This window comes from Microcaecilia unicolor, chromosome 3 (genome assembly GCF_901765095.1).
Source record: "Microcaecilia unicolor chromosome 3, aMicUni1.1, whole genome shotgun sequence".
In the NCBI taxonomy this organism is placed as follows: Eukaryota; Metazoa; Chordata; class Amphibia; order Gymnophiona; family Siphonopidae; genus Microcaecilia; species Microcaecilia unicolor.
The window spans coordinates 344618366-344631653 of NC_044033.1; the positions used below are offsets into that span (position 1 = coordinate 344618366).

Sequence of the window (13288 nt, forward strand, 5' to 3'; positions counted from 1 at the left end):
ATTTTTTGAGGCTCCTCCCATGCGGTTTCAATAGAGCTTCCTCTTGGTACTGGACTGACTCCTAGGGGGTTCTGGGGGGTGCATAGGGCCCCTGCCATCCTAGACAACCCTTCCCCAAAGTCTCTGGTGACACCCCTAAGTGTTTAAATACAAATGATTTATTCTGTTTTACACATACTCTACAAAGAAATTACCTGCAATGAAGGTGATTTTATGACCGGTTACCTAAATGAACCCCTACTGTAAAGGCACTTTATAAAGACACATAGGTGCCTATATATCTTTATAAAATAGCCTCCAAAACCTGCAGCCACTTGCATTTGCAGCAAATACAAAAACTTAGATTGTGAGCCCACTTACAGTCAGAGAAAATACGTGAGGAGTACATAAACTGCTTTGGTTGTACCACAGAAAAGCAGTTTATCAAGAATCTAATAAACATATGCATAAACCCAGGGCCGGTCTTAGGCAGAGGCGACCAATGCGGCTGCATAGGGCCCCGCGCCTAAGGGGGCCCGCGCAGCCCGCCTCAACTCTGCCTCCGCTCCGACCTCCACTCGCCTCGGACGACGACCGCATCATTCATGATGATCTCGCGGCTCAGCCTCTCCGCTCCCGCCACCACCAGCGCGGCGCCCACCTCCGGCTTGGGCCTGCTGAGCCCGCCGTCAGCTCCCAAGTCCCCGGGCCCTGGCAACAGTAACTTTGCAGCGAGCCAGGCAGCGACGGCCCCGCGCCCGACGGTGACAGACAAGTTGCAGCGCGACGGCTCACCTCCAGGCTCCAGCTTTTCACTTCCCGCTCAATGTCCCGCCTTCTGATGAGGTATTTCCTGTTTCCGCGAGGGCGGGAGTCACTGAGCGGGAAAAGCTGGAGCCTGGTCCGAGGTGGTGAGCTATCATCGCTGACTGTGGTGTGAGCGAGAGCGCATGCAGACTCGGTGGAGCCAAGCGAGCAAAGCAACAGACAGGGCTGCCTACAACAGTTGTGCCAATCCATTAAGGCAGGCAGCAAGCCAGGTATGATGATAGCTTTTTTTCTATAGGAAGAACCTTTTTGAATTAAAGTACTGTCTGTCTCTGTGGTGGTGGTTTGAAATGTTTCAGCTGTATGTCCACCATTTTGTCAAAGGTTTTGCCTGCCTGGGACCCTTGCTTCCAGTGAGCAGAGCCACAGTAGTCCCCTTCTTCCCCTCTTCAGTCCCTGCCCACCTTTACCCATAGATATCCTTTTAATCATCTTTTACCTCCCTTCTTCAATGCACCTTAATTGTATTAATTCTTCCTTCTAAGCCTTACTCATCCTCCCCGAAGTGGTCCCATATGCCTCATCCTTCCCCAGGGTTCACCCCAAGTCTCACCTGTACTCCACTACACCTCAGTCACCCTCCACCCTCCCAATATCATTCATTGTCTCACTAGTGCTGCCACACGTCCCCATCTATCTTCCTCCCTTAGTGCTCTCCCACTCCAGATCCTGTTATCTTTTCCCAATATTTATGTCCAAGCCTCTCATCTCCCCAGTAGCCTGTATTACAGCCTTAGTCATCTTTGCTGCAGTGCTTCCCTAACTTCATTCATCCTTCCGCTCTCACTCATCCTGCCTCCCCAGTGTTTCCCCTATTGTTAGTCACTTAATTTCTCCACTGCTTCCCCAGGTATCTCCCTTCTACTCTCCACATCCAGTGACTCTTTCCTCTTCATCTCCCTCCAGCATCTCTCCATGTCCACTGTTTCCCGGCGTTTCTGTCCTATTCCCTTGCACCCCTGGTGGTCTAGTATCTTCTCTATGGTCCCTATTTCATCCCATGGCCTCAGCATGCCCCTCACACCATCTCCCCTCCAAATGGGGCCAGCCCTATCACTTAGGCAATTGCCTCGGACAGCAGCAGTACAAGTACCATGGCTACCAGTGGTATAAATGTCCGCAGCTAAAGTATGTACATATTTTATAACCTATGCATGTACTGTCTAACTCTGCCTGCACTCCACCCAAACTCTTCCCCTGAACATGCCCACCCTTGGATCATATAAAAGTATTCCCCTGGCTCTATAAAGGTCGCCAAAAATTACACACAAATTTAGATGTGTTCCCAATTTGAACATGCAATTTAATAGAATAATGAGCCAGTTGGTGCCAATAATTGGCTTGTTAACAAGCAATTATTGGCACTAATTAGATTAAAGTTAGGCACCAGATCCAAATTTAGGCACAGTCCAAGAAAGAGGGAGCAGAAATAGGAGAGTCATAAGCATTTTGGGGTGGATTGGGGGTGTAGTTTTATGTGACATGCATAACTATAGAATAATGGTGCGCCACGTCTCAATTTAGGTGTGGGCATTTGCACCACATTTTGATGGTGCAAATGGTAGCACCTAAATTTACATGTGATCTATCCGCTCAAGCTTTAATTCTGTAAACTGTGAAGAACTTTAGGTGCGGCTTATAGAATCCTGATTAAGCAATTTTTTTAGGCCAGATATATAGATTCTAGCCCTATATGTCTTGTTCTTACCTTCTGTACTTTTACATGTGGGACAATTTTATAAGTCTGTTATGCATGTACAATACAGTATATGTGCAAACATTTCTTATAAGATAACCCATGATAAGCATGCATTTCATTTCTTGTGTTGTCCTATGCTATTGTATATTTTAGGTGCTTGTATTTCTTTAATAGCTGTCCAAATGTAATATATTGTATGCTGTTCCTATACCATTAATTTTCTGACAAACATCTAGTAAGCAGCACAGCAAAATTTGTTATTAATGCTGAAGAAAATGCTAAAGTCATTAAGAGGTCAACATATAAAATGTAGAGAAATAAAGTTAGGTCATTTGTCCTTCCTGTATGAGCAATCTAATTATCTTACACTATTAATTAGCTGCTGTGACCCAACAAGTAGAAGAACATAAATGAAAATGTGTTGCTGGGTTGCCTAGACTTCATCCTCAACATTGTCCATTATCTGCCATGAAAGTGTGTCTAAAAACAATTCCTTGTACCAATGGATCCTCAGGAGCTTAGTCAAGTTCGGGAGGTGGGGCTGGTGGTTGGGAGGCGGGGATAGTGCTGGGCAGACTTGTACAGTCTGTGCCAGAGCCGGTGGTTGGGAGGCAGGGCTGGTGGTTGGGAGGCGAGGATAGTGCTGGGCAGACTTATACGGTCTATGCCCTGAAGAGCACAGGTACAAATCAAAGTAGGTTATACACACAAAGTAGCAAATATGAGTTATCTTGTTGGGCAGACTGGATGGACCGTGCAGATCTTTTTCTGCCGTCATCTACTATGTTACTATGTTACTATTTAACTGTTCATAATGCAAAGAATATTGAAGAGCAGTTGAGCTGAATGAAAATTTGACACAGTTTTCTCCATCCTCTACCCAACCATTTATTCAGATATAATCTAAGTGTTAAAGACAGCTGCTGCCAATTAAACTGGATCTTTTCAAAGCTGTTCTTTGCATTTTTTTTTCTAGTTCTAGTGACAGGTCATGCTGAACACTATTTTCAATCCTTGCCAAGAAGAGAATAAATCATAAATCGAAGGGCTGTGACCTGAGTGGTTTCATCAGCTGGATTGCTTTATTCTTATATACATGAATGCCCTCAAGAACATTGGCCTGCTCCCACCATACCCACCAGCATCACTCCATACATTTATTTCAAGCTGTCTGGACTACTGCAACTCATTATATTTTAGGCTGAGGGAAAAAAGAGCCTAGAAAGGTTGCAGTTAGTACAGAATATAGCAGCTTGGCAAAAAAGAAAAAAAAAGTTTGACTTCTATTCTTATGGAACTACACTACACTAGCTTCTAGTTGAAGCAAGAATCTTATTTCAAATATCATGTTTGGCCCACAAGGATTTTAAAGTGGGGGTTTCTAATTGTCTTCCTAGTAAGACTACAAATCTCTGCATAGTTTATGATCTTTTGAGAAGAATTTGATGCAAGTACCTTCACTGAGTATGATAAAACGGACAACTAGGAAGTCTTTTGCTATGCTGGGCCTTTTCAGTGGAACTCTCTACTGTGTGGATTGCACAGTATCTCTAAGAACCCTTCTCATATAAGGAAAGGTTAAAGAGGTTACGGCTCTTCATCTTGGAAAAGAGATAGCTGAGAGGGGATGTGATTGCGGTCTACAAAATTCTGAGTGGTGTAGAACAGGTAAAAGTGAATCAATTTTGTACTCATTCAAAAAGTACAATCACCAGGGGACACTCAATGAAGTTACATGGAAATACTTTAAAAAAAAAATAGGAGGAAATATTGTTTTACTCAAAGAATAGTTATGCTCTGGAACTCATTGCCAGAGGTTGTGGTAACAGCGGTTAGTGTATCTGGGTTTGAAAAAAAAGGTTTGGACAAGTTCCTAGAGGAAACGTCCATAGCCTGCTATTGAGCTAGACATGGGGGAAGCCACTACTTGCCCTGGGATCAGTAGCATGGAATGTTGCTATTATTTGGGTTTCTGCCAGGTACTTGTGACCTGGATTGGCCACTGTTGGAAGCAGGGTACTGGGCTAGATGGACCATTAGTCTAAACCAGTATGACTATTTTTACGTTCTTATGTGAGCTGCATTTTGAGAAGCAGAACTTTAACTCTGAAACTCAGCCAGAATGAAGTTGGTTGAGATGTAATTTTCAGAAATAGACTAGTACATGCCATGGCCTTGCAGGAGCAGGCCAAGAGAGAGAATTCTTGAAAACAAGGACTGATTTTTTTGCATGTTTATTTTCTCCTCATCTTTGAAAGGCACAGGTCACCCAGTTCCCAGCATATTAATAAAATTATTTTACTTCACATTTAAACAACTCTGTGGCTGTGTTTTTGACATGGCTCTGGACCCTGTGTTGGGCTTACCACCACTTAGCAAAAGGGGCCCTTAGGAAACTGGAAGACTGGGCATCCAAATGGCAGATGAAATTTAATGTGGACAAATGTAAAGTGATGCACATTGGGAAGAATAATCCAAATCATAGTTACCTGATGCTAGGAGCCACCTTAGGAGTGTGCACCCAAGAAAACAATCTCGGTGTCATTGTAGACAATACGCTGAAATCTTCTGCTCAGTGTGCAGTGGTGGTCAAAAAGGCAAACAGGATGCTAGGAATAATTAGGAAAGGGATAGAAAATAAGACCAAGAATAATATAATGCATCTGTATTGATCCATGGCAGGGCCACCGAGAGACTGGGCCGGGCCCGGGGCAAGGCTGCTCCCGGGGCCCTGCCCCGCCCCCTCCCCGAGGTTGCCGCTGCCGCTTCCCCCTCCACTCCCCCCCCCGAGGTCGCCGCCACCGCCGCTCACCCCTCCACCCACCCCCCTCCGTCCGCCAACGGGCCGGGCCCCCTGCATTGAAATCACAACGCCTCTCACCTCCGTGTGAAAGTGCTGCAGGCAGCAGGGCAGCAGATCGCCTCCCTTTGGCCCTCCTTCCCTACTTGTGTCCCACCCTCGCGGAAGGAAGGAGGCTCGAAGGGAGGTGATCTGCTGCCCTGCTGCCTGCAGTGCTTTCACATGGAGGTGAGAGACGCTGTGATTTCAATGCAGGGGGCCCGGTTCGATGGCAGACGGTTGACGACGGAGGGCGGGTGTGACTGCCGCGCCGGGCCCCCCTTGGAGGCCCAGGCCCAGGGAATTTTGTCCCCCCTGCCCCTCCTCTCAGCGGCTATGATCCATGGTGCAAGCTCATCTTGAGTACTGTATTGAGTTCTGGTCACGTTATCTCAAAAAAGATATAGCGTAATCTGAAAAGTTTCAAAAAAGAGCTACCAAAATGATAAAGTAGATGGAACTCCTCTCATGTAAGGAAAAGCAAAAGGGGTTAGGGCTCTCAGCTTGGAAAAAAGACAACTGAGGGAGGATATGATAGAGGTCTACAAAATCCCGAGTGGTATAGAACTGGTAAAAGTGAATTGATTTTTCACTCTTTCAAAAACTACAAAAAACAGGGACACTCAATGAAATTACATGGAAATAATGTTTAAATAAATAGAAGGAAATATTTTTTTTCACTCAATGAATAGTTAAGCTCGGGAACTCATTGCCAGAGGATGTGATAACAGCAGTTAGTGTATCTGTGTTTTAAAAAAAAGTTTGGACAAATTCTTGGAGGAAAAATCCGTGGAGGGGCATAATCGAACGCGAACGGCCATCTTCATGGGTGTCTATCTCCGAGAACGGGTGCGTGAAGGGGCAGGACAAACCATATTTTCTAAAAAAATGGGTGTCCATCTTTTTTCCGATAATACGGTTTGTGCCAGCCAAATGCATTGGATTTGTGCGGATTTGAGCTGGGCGGTATCGTTTTTCAACGATAATGGAAACCAAAGGCGCCCAGCTCAAAAACGACCAAATCCAAAGCATTGGGTTGTGGGAGGGGCCAGGATTCGTGGTGCACTGGTCCCCCCTGACATGCCAGGACACCAACTGGGCACCCTAGGGGGCACTTGTAACAATTAAAAGAACAAAGCAAACTACCTCTGAAGTCCATAGCTCCCTTCCCTTGGGTGCTAAGCCCCCCAAATCCCCTCAAAACCCACTCCCCGCAACTCTACACCATTACCATAGCACTTATGGCTGAAGGGGGGCATCTAGATGTGGGTACAGTAGGTTTTGTGGGCGGTTTGGAGGGCTCCCATTTACCACCACAAGTGTAACAGGTAGGGGGGGATGGGCCTGGGTCCACCTGCCTGAAGTCCACTGCACCCACTAACAACTGCTCCAGGGACCTGCATACTGTTGTGATGGAGCTGGGTATGACATTTGAGGCTGCCATTCAGGCTGGAAAAAAAGTTGTTGTTTTTTTTGTGGGGGGGGGGGGGTTAGTGACCACTGGGGGAGTCAGGGGTGGTCATCCCCGATTCCCTCTGGTGGTCATCTGGTCATTTAGGGCACTTTTTTGGGACTTGTTTGTGAAAAAAAAAGGGTCCAAAAAAAGTGACCCAAATTCGCGCTAAAAAAGCCTTTCTTTTTTCGATTATCGGCCGAGGACGCCCATCTTTCCTCGGCCGATAAACACACCCCAGTCCCACCTTCACCACGCCTCTGACATGCCCCCATCAACTTTGGCCGTTTCCGCGACAGATTGCAGTTGAGGACGCCCAAAATCGGTTTTTGATTATACCGATTTGGACGCCCACGGGAGAAAGACACCCATCTCCCGATTTGGGTCAAAATATGGGTGTCTTTCTCTTTCGAAAATAAGCTGGATAGTCTGCTATTGAGATAGACATGGGAGAAGCCACTGCATGCCATGAGATTGGTAGCATGGAATGTTGCTACTATTTGGGTTTCTGTCAGGTACTTGTGACCTGGATTGGCCACTGTTGGAAGCAAGATACAGGGCTAGATGGGGCTATTCTTATGTTCTTATGCTCTTACCACCAATATTCAGTGTCAGTATCTGGATAACTCTCTGAGCAAGTTAGGAAAGGAATTTGACCTGATCAAACTTTCCTTAGAGCTAAAAGGGATTTTCCACATGGTGTGCATAATTTATTCATACTGTAAACTGCATTTCATCGTCTACAGGACCCCCACAAAGAATTGATCTGATAAAGTTTGTTTCAATTAACTGGTTCATTTGCTAATCTATTACTATGAATCAAACCAAAATTTGCACTGATAATAAAATGTCTTTATTGTTTGCATATTTTACAACTTACATTCATTTTGAAAAAATATTACAATTTTCCAAGACCCATCTTAATATATATATATATATATATATATATATATATATACTAGGAATGCTTCAATCAATAAAAGTATACACAATCCCCAATTGTAGAATCATTTTGCTGTAGATAAAGGTACTCATTTTCAAGGCACATAGACTTTCAAAGTTATGTGGAGGAGCATTTTTGATAGCACATCTAAGTCGGACTTTGAACATTTTGCGCTAAACGTACCAAATCCGAATAGGAAATACTCCCTTTTTCGAAAAAAAGAAAAACATCTTTTTTTTTTTTTCAAAAATACCATTTTGAACAAGGTTTTGTGCTTTGTGCATTTATCTTTTTGGGCCATTTTCAAAAAGAAAAACCTGCACAAGTTAAAAATGAACAAAATTAAGCAATTGGGATGTAGGAGGGGCCAGCATTTTTAGCAGACTGGTCCCCCAGACATCCCAAGAGAGCAATGGGCACCCTAGGGGGCACTGCTGTGTATTTCCCAGGTACACATCTCACCATTGCTCCCTTATGTCTACTGAGCCCTCCAAAACCCACCCAAAACCCACTACCCCCAACTGTACACCACTACAATAGCCCTTATGGATGAAGGAGGTACCTATATGTGGTTACAGTGAGTTTCTGATGAGTTTTGGAGGGCTCTCAGTTTCCACAACAAGTGTAACAGGTAGGGGGAGAAATGGGCCTGGGTCCATCTGTCTACAGTGCACAGCAACCACCATAATACTACTCCAGGGACCTGCGTGCTGTTCAAATGGACCTGACTATAACATCTGAGGCTGTTATAGAGGCCGATGAGTACTATTTTTATTCACATTTTTGTGGGATGGGGTAGGTGTCACTGATCACTGGAGGAGTAAGGGGGGGGGGGTCATCCTTGAATCTCTCCAGTGGTCATCTGGTCATTTAGGGCACCTTTTATGTCTTATTCGTTAGAAAAACAGGTCTAGACCAAAACATTGAAGTTTTTGCCCTAAACGTTTTGGTTTTGTTCCATTATGGTTGTAAAACATCCAAGTGTTAGACACACCCTAATCCCACCTTTGAAACACCCCTGACATACCTTCTTGTGATTTGGATGCACTGCAAATGAAATGCATAAATAGACGTCTGTAAAACAGGTTTTGAGAATACCAATTTGGACGTTTCAAGAAGAAATCCATTCAAATGGTACTTTAATGACACTTTTTGGACATTTTTCTCTTTTAGAAATGAGCCCCATAGTTACCTATGTAACTTTGTAAGTCTATGTGCCTTGAAAATGAGCCTTAAAATGTTACACAAGAGCAATCAAGAGAATGATTTTCCTTTATGCTTAGGCATACTTTGGCAATTCTAGATTAAAAATTGCTCTTTGATCATACTATTAAAAATAAAATATACATTTCAGACTTTAAATTATGAAAATATTTAAAACCTTGAAGGAAAAAAATAAAGTTCTATGAAAGGTTCCAATTATTCCTAGACATTTTGTTTTAGCTTTGTGTCACAATGCTAAAAATAATTACACAGTTTTATACAGACTATTCTAACTTTCTGTCTTAAATTACTCATAAAATTGATTTGAATACACTGTATGCAGTTTGCCCTTGCATTTCTGGTTGTAAAAGTGGTGTGTAAATATATCCATGATGTCACACACTTTGGTCTGAATGTCTGCTACCGTAGCTCAAATGAGTCAATTAAAGTATAACACTGTTGTCCTCTTGGGAATTCTCTTCTTTTAAATGCTTTTATTGAAACAATGGATTTACAGCAGATGGAAATCACAGGATTATCCATGGCCTCAAAGGCTTGCATACATATGTACAGCTATTGATAGAGATCTCTAACTTAATATGTACAAGGTATACGTCAACCTTTTTATATGTTAGATAGAAAACAAACTGATCACAAGGTTCACTTCACAACATGGTTGTTTTAATTTGAATAATGAAGTCATTTGACATACTATCGTGGAACTTTAAAAAAGTAGTAAACTTGTCTTTGTCGTGAATTCACCCATATCATCTTCAGATATTCTGCAAAACAATAAATGTACAGACATTTTAATTTATATCTATGCAAGTTAAAGAGACATAATATCATTTCACAAAGACAGCAGCTGTAGCATATATTGTTTTCATATGACAACTGTAATACATCCTGCCCCACCACAGAAGATCTTAAAAAAAAATCAATAAAAAGTGACTTCAAGAGAGATATTTATTAGTTCATAGGGCATCCTCTGAAAAAAACTGGGTAACAAATCTACTGACTACTCAAAGCTGCTAAATGAATAGGAAACCATGGCAACACTTTTTGCTGTGAAAAGTGGAATACTGATAAATCTCAGCACAGTGTAACAAAATAGATCGCATCTATCTATGTGTGTGTATTGTATACACCAGTCAATATTGAGCTCACAGCATTTAGTGTTATTTGAAGCACTGTCTGCCCCAGGCAGAATGAGCCTCAAATATTTAATGTCAGGTAATTCTGGTCATTGAATATCTAGAGCTAATTCAACCAGGATCAACATAAGGGGAAGGAAGTCCTTCCACCCCCTTGGTTCTGATGCCACCTCCCTTCTACCCACCCCTGAAATCTAATATCCTCTTACCCTCCCCCCCTCACTGTTCCCTCTAAGCTAAGCAGGAATCCTCCAACTATGTTTCTGTCAGTGGGAGATAGTGCTTCAATATTTTGTTTTCAATCACTAGGGACAGGTTGATAGTGAAGCAGCACCCCCCACTGACATGTTCTGTAGGTGGAGGACTCCCACTCAGTTTAGAAGGAACAGTGTCCCCCCCCCCCCCCCCCCCCCCGGGAAAGCAAGACTGCTTCTAGAGGTTGTGGTGGCCATTTGCAGGACAGATCCACAAGGAGAAGGTATGAGTCGACACTGCTCCTGCCTGATGAACACCCTACACCACCAACAATATTAAAAGTAGGTCAGGGCCTGTGGGGGTGAGGATGAAGGGAATGGGGGGGGGGGTTCTGGCTAAAGGATCACAGATATTAGATTCGGGAATCTGGCAGATAGGGCCCAATATTCAAATGTTTATGCTCCTAACTTTGAGAGTTATGCTCATAAATTGGCCTCTGAAAATCTACTAGTCCTGAGTGCATACACTAGGAGCATAAAATGTGGGTGGTAACAGTGCCGAATATAAGAAGGGGGGGGGGGAGAAGTTAGGAGCTTAGTGCTAATTTTCAGCACTAGGCTCATAAATCTAGGCAAATGAATAGCAAATCTAAATTTATGAGCATTACTTTTAAGCTCCTAAATTAAGATAAATTGTCAGTTGAAAATATATGCTCCTACGTTTGGCTGAAAATAGGGCACAAATTTAGGAGCCTTACTTAGGAGCATAGATGTAGGAGATCAGCATTTTCTGATCACTGGGCCTTAGTACTTTATACCAGCATTTATATTTCTGTGGCTATGACCCCATCTGTTCAGCCGCTGAAAGTGCCCAAACCCAATGGGCCCATGATTTGTTTATGGAGTGCCCACCCAGGCCATAATTCCAAATTCAGGTTTTATGACCCCATTTGGGGTCACTACCCACAGTTTGGAAAGTCCTGCCTTATACACAGAAGAACCAAATATTGACACCTCTACTTTTAACACGCATATAGAAGTACCAAAATGTCAATGTTTCCATGTATATCTTATGTCTGGCTTAGCCAGTCCTGTTTATTACTGTTTCTTGTACATCCAAGCCAGACTGTGTAGATATACCAAACATTGATGCTTATGTTAGCAGTTGTATAATTTGGCACCTCAAGGTAGGCATGCCAATGCTGCACATTGAGTGTCAATGCTGTAAAGGCCTACATTTAGGTGTGGAAGAACAACAGAACAACAAAATGATGAAAGTAGAACAAACCATGGAGATGATGAAATGCAGTGTCTCAAAAAAATCCTTTATTCAACACAGGCCCTGTTTTGACTGAAAAGCCTGCATCAGGAGTTTTGACAAACTTAACGTTTGAAATCGAAAACTAGCAAGGACAAAGGTAAGGAGCCAAAACTGGAAATTTAAACCATTCAGAACACACATGAAACAAATCCAACAACGGTACTGATAAAGAATAGTTTGCTCTGTGAAACACTCCTGCCAACTAACAATACCGTTGTTTTATTTTTTCACGTAATGATTTTCCAGATGATACTTGTTGAAATTCATGTTTTCTTCCTGCCATTTTTGTTTGCAAACAACAAAGGAAATGTTTGGTATTTCCTATGGGGTCCTTTTACTAAGGTACGCTGAAAAATGGCCTGCGGTAGTGTAGATACATGTTTTGGGCGCGCACGGAATCATTTTTCAGCGCACCTGCAAAAAAATGCTGAAAATGGACATGCAGCAAAATGAAAATTGCAGTGCGTCCATTTTTGGTCTGATACCTTACCGCCAGCCATTGACCTAGCGGTAAAGTCTCACGTGGTAACTAGGCAGTAATGACCTACACGTGTCAAATGCTACTTGGCACGTGCCCATTACTCGCCTCCAAAAATAATTTTTCAGAAGCACATATCAGACGCGCGCGAAAAAATGAAATTACCTCAAGAGCCACGTGGTAGCCAGGTGGTAACTCCATTTTGGCGTGCGTTGGGTGCTCATAGACGCTTACACAGCTTAGTAAAAGGGCCCCTATCCACCTCATAATCGAAAGTGAAAGACGCCCATATTTCGACCCAAATCGGGAGATGGGCGTCCTTTTCCCGTGGATGCCCAAATCGGTATAATTGAAACCCGATTTTTGGCGTCCTCAACTGCAGTCCATCACGGAGATGAACAAAGATCACGGGGGCATGTCGGAGGCGTGGCGAAGGGACTGGGGCGTGGTTATCGGCCGAGGAGAGATGGGCATTTTTGCCGAGAATTTGGTCCGCTTTATTTGGACCCTTTTTTTTCAGGTCCAAGTCCCAAAAAAGTGCCCCAATTGACCAGATGACCACCAGAGGGAATCGGGGATGACCTCCCCTGATTCCCCCAGTGGTCACTAACCCCCTCCCACCAAAAAAACCCACTTTAAAAATGTTTTTTCCCAGCCTGTATGCCAGCCTCAAATGCCGTACCCACCTCCATGACAGCAGAATGTGTTCTATCCTCTGACAGCCTTTCCCTGGTTGAGTTGTGGGTCTCGGGTGAGTGTGACACCTTTTCTGTTATGGGCACTGCAGAGTCACATCAGCAATGTATTGTGGTGGATGTAGGGTATTGGGCTCCGTGATTCCACTAGTTTGTGTTACATGCTCACAATGTTGGTAGTTGGTAGGCTCTACTCCCATGGTGCTTTTCCCTCTGCTTACTGGGTCAGAGTGTGCCCTGTTTTGTTTCTGGTAGTCCATGAGGTACTGGCCATTTTTGTAAGACAGTTGTAGATCCCTTTCATGTGTTAGCCACGTTACAGAACTTAGTTCTTACCTTGAATGTTGCTGAAAGAGGTCATTGTACACCATTCTGCCAGCTCGGACCTACTGCTAATCTAAGTACCAGGGAGACTCATTGCCAGTGGGGCACACCCTCTGATCTGCAGTTCACTGTGAGTAAATGTGCTTATTCAAATAAAGGACGTTTTCAGCGAGATTAG

At 43.6% G+C, this 13288-nt stretch overlaps 1 protein-coding gene across 1 annotated transcript in view; it reads right to left on the reverse strand.

Moving 5' to 3' along the window:
- Nucleotides 1-8722: 8722 nt before the first annotated feature.
- VIP (vasoactive intestinal peptide) overlaps nt 8723-13288 on the reverse strand; it is a 34276-nt gene continuing 29710 nt past the window's right edge. The window contains exon 7 of the mRNA XM_030195509.1: nt 8723-9726. Coding sequence (XP_030051369.1) covers nt 9718-9726 — 9 coding nt within the window. The 3' untranslated portion in view covers nt 8723-9717. The remainder of the gene's footprint in view (nt 9727-13288) is intronic.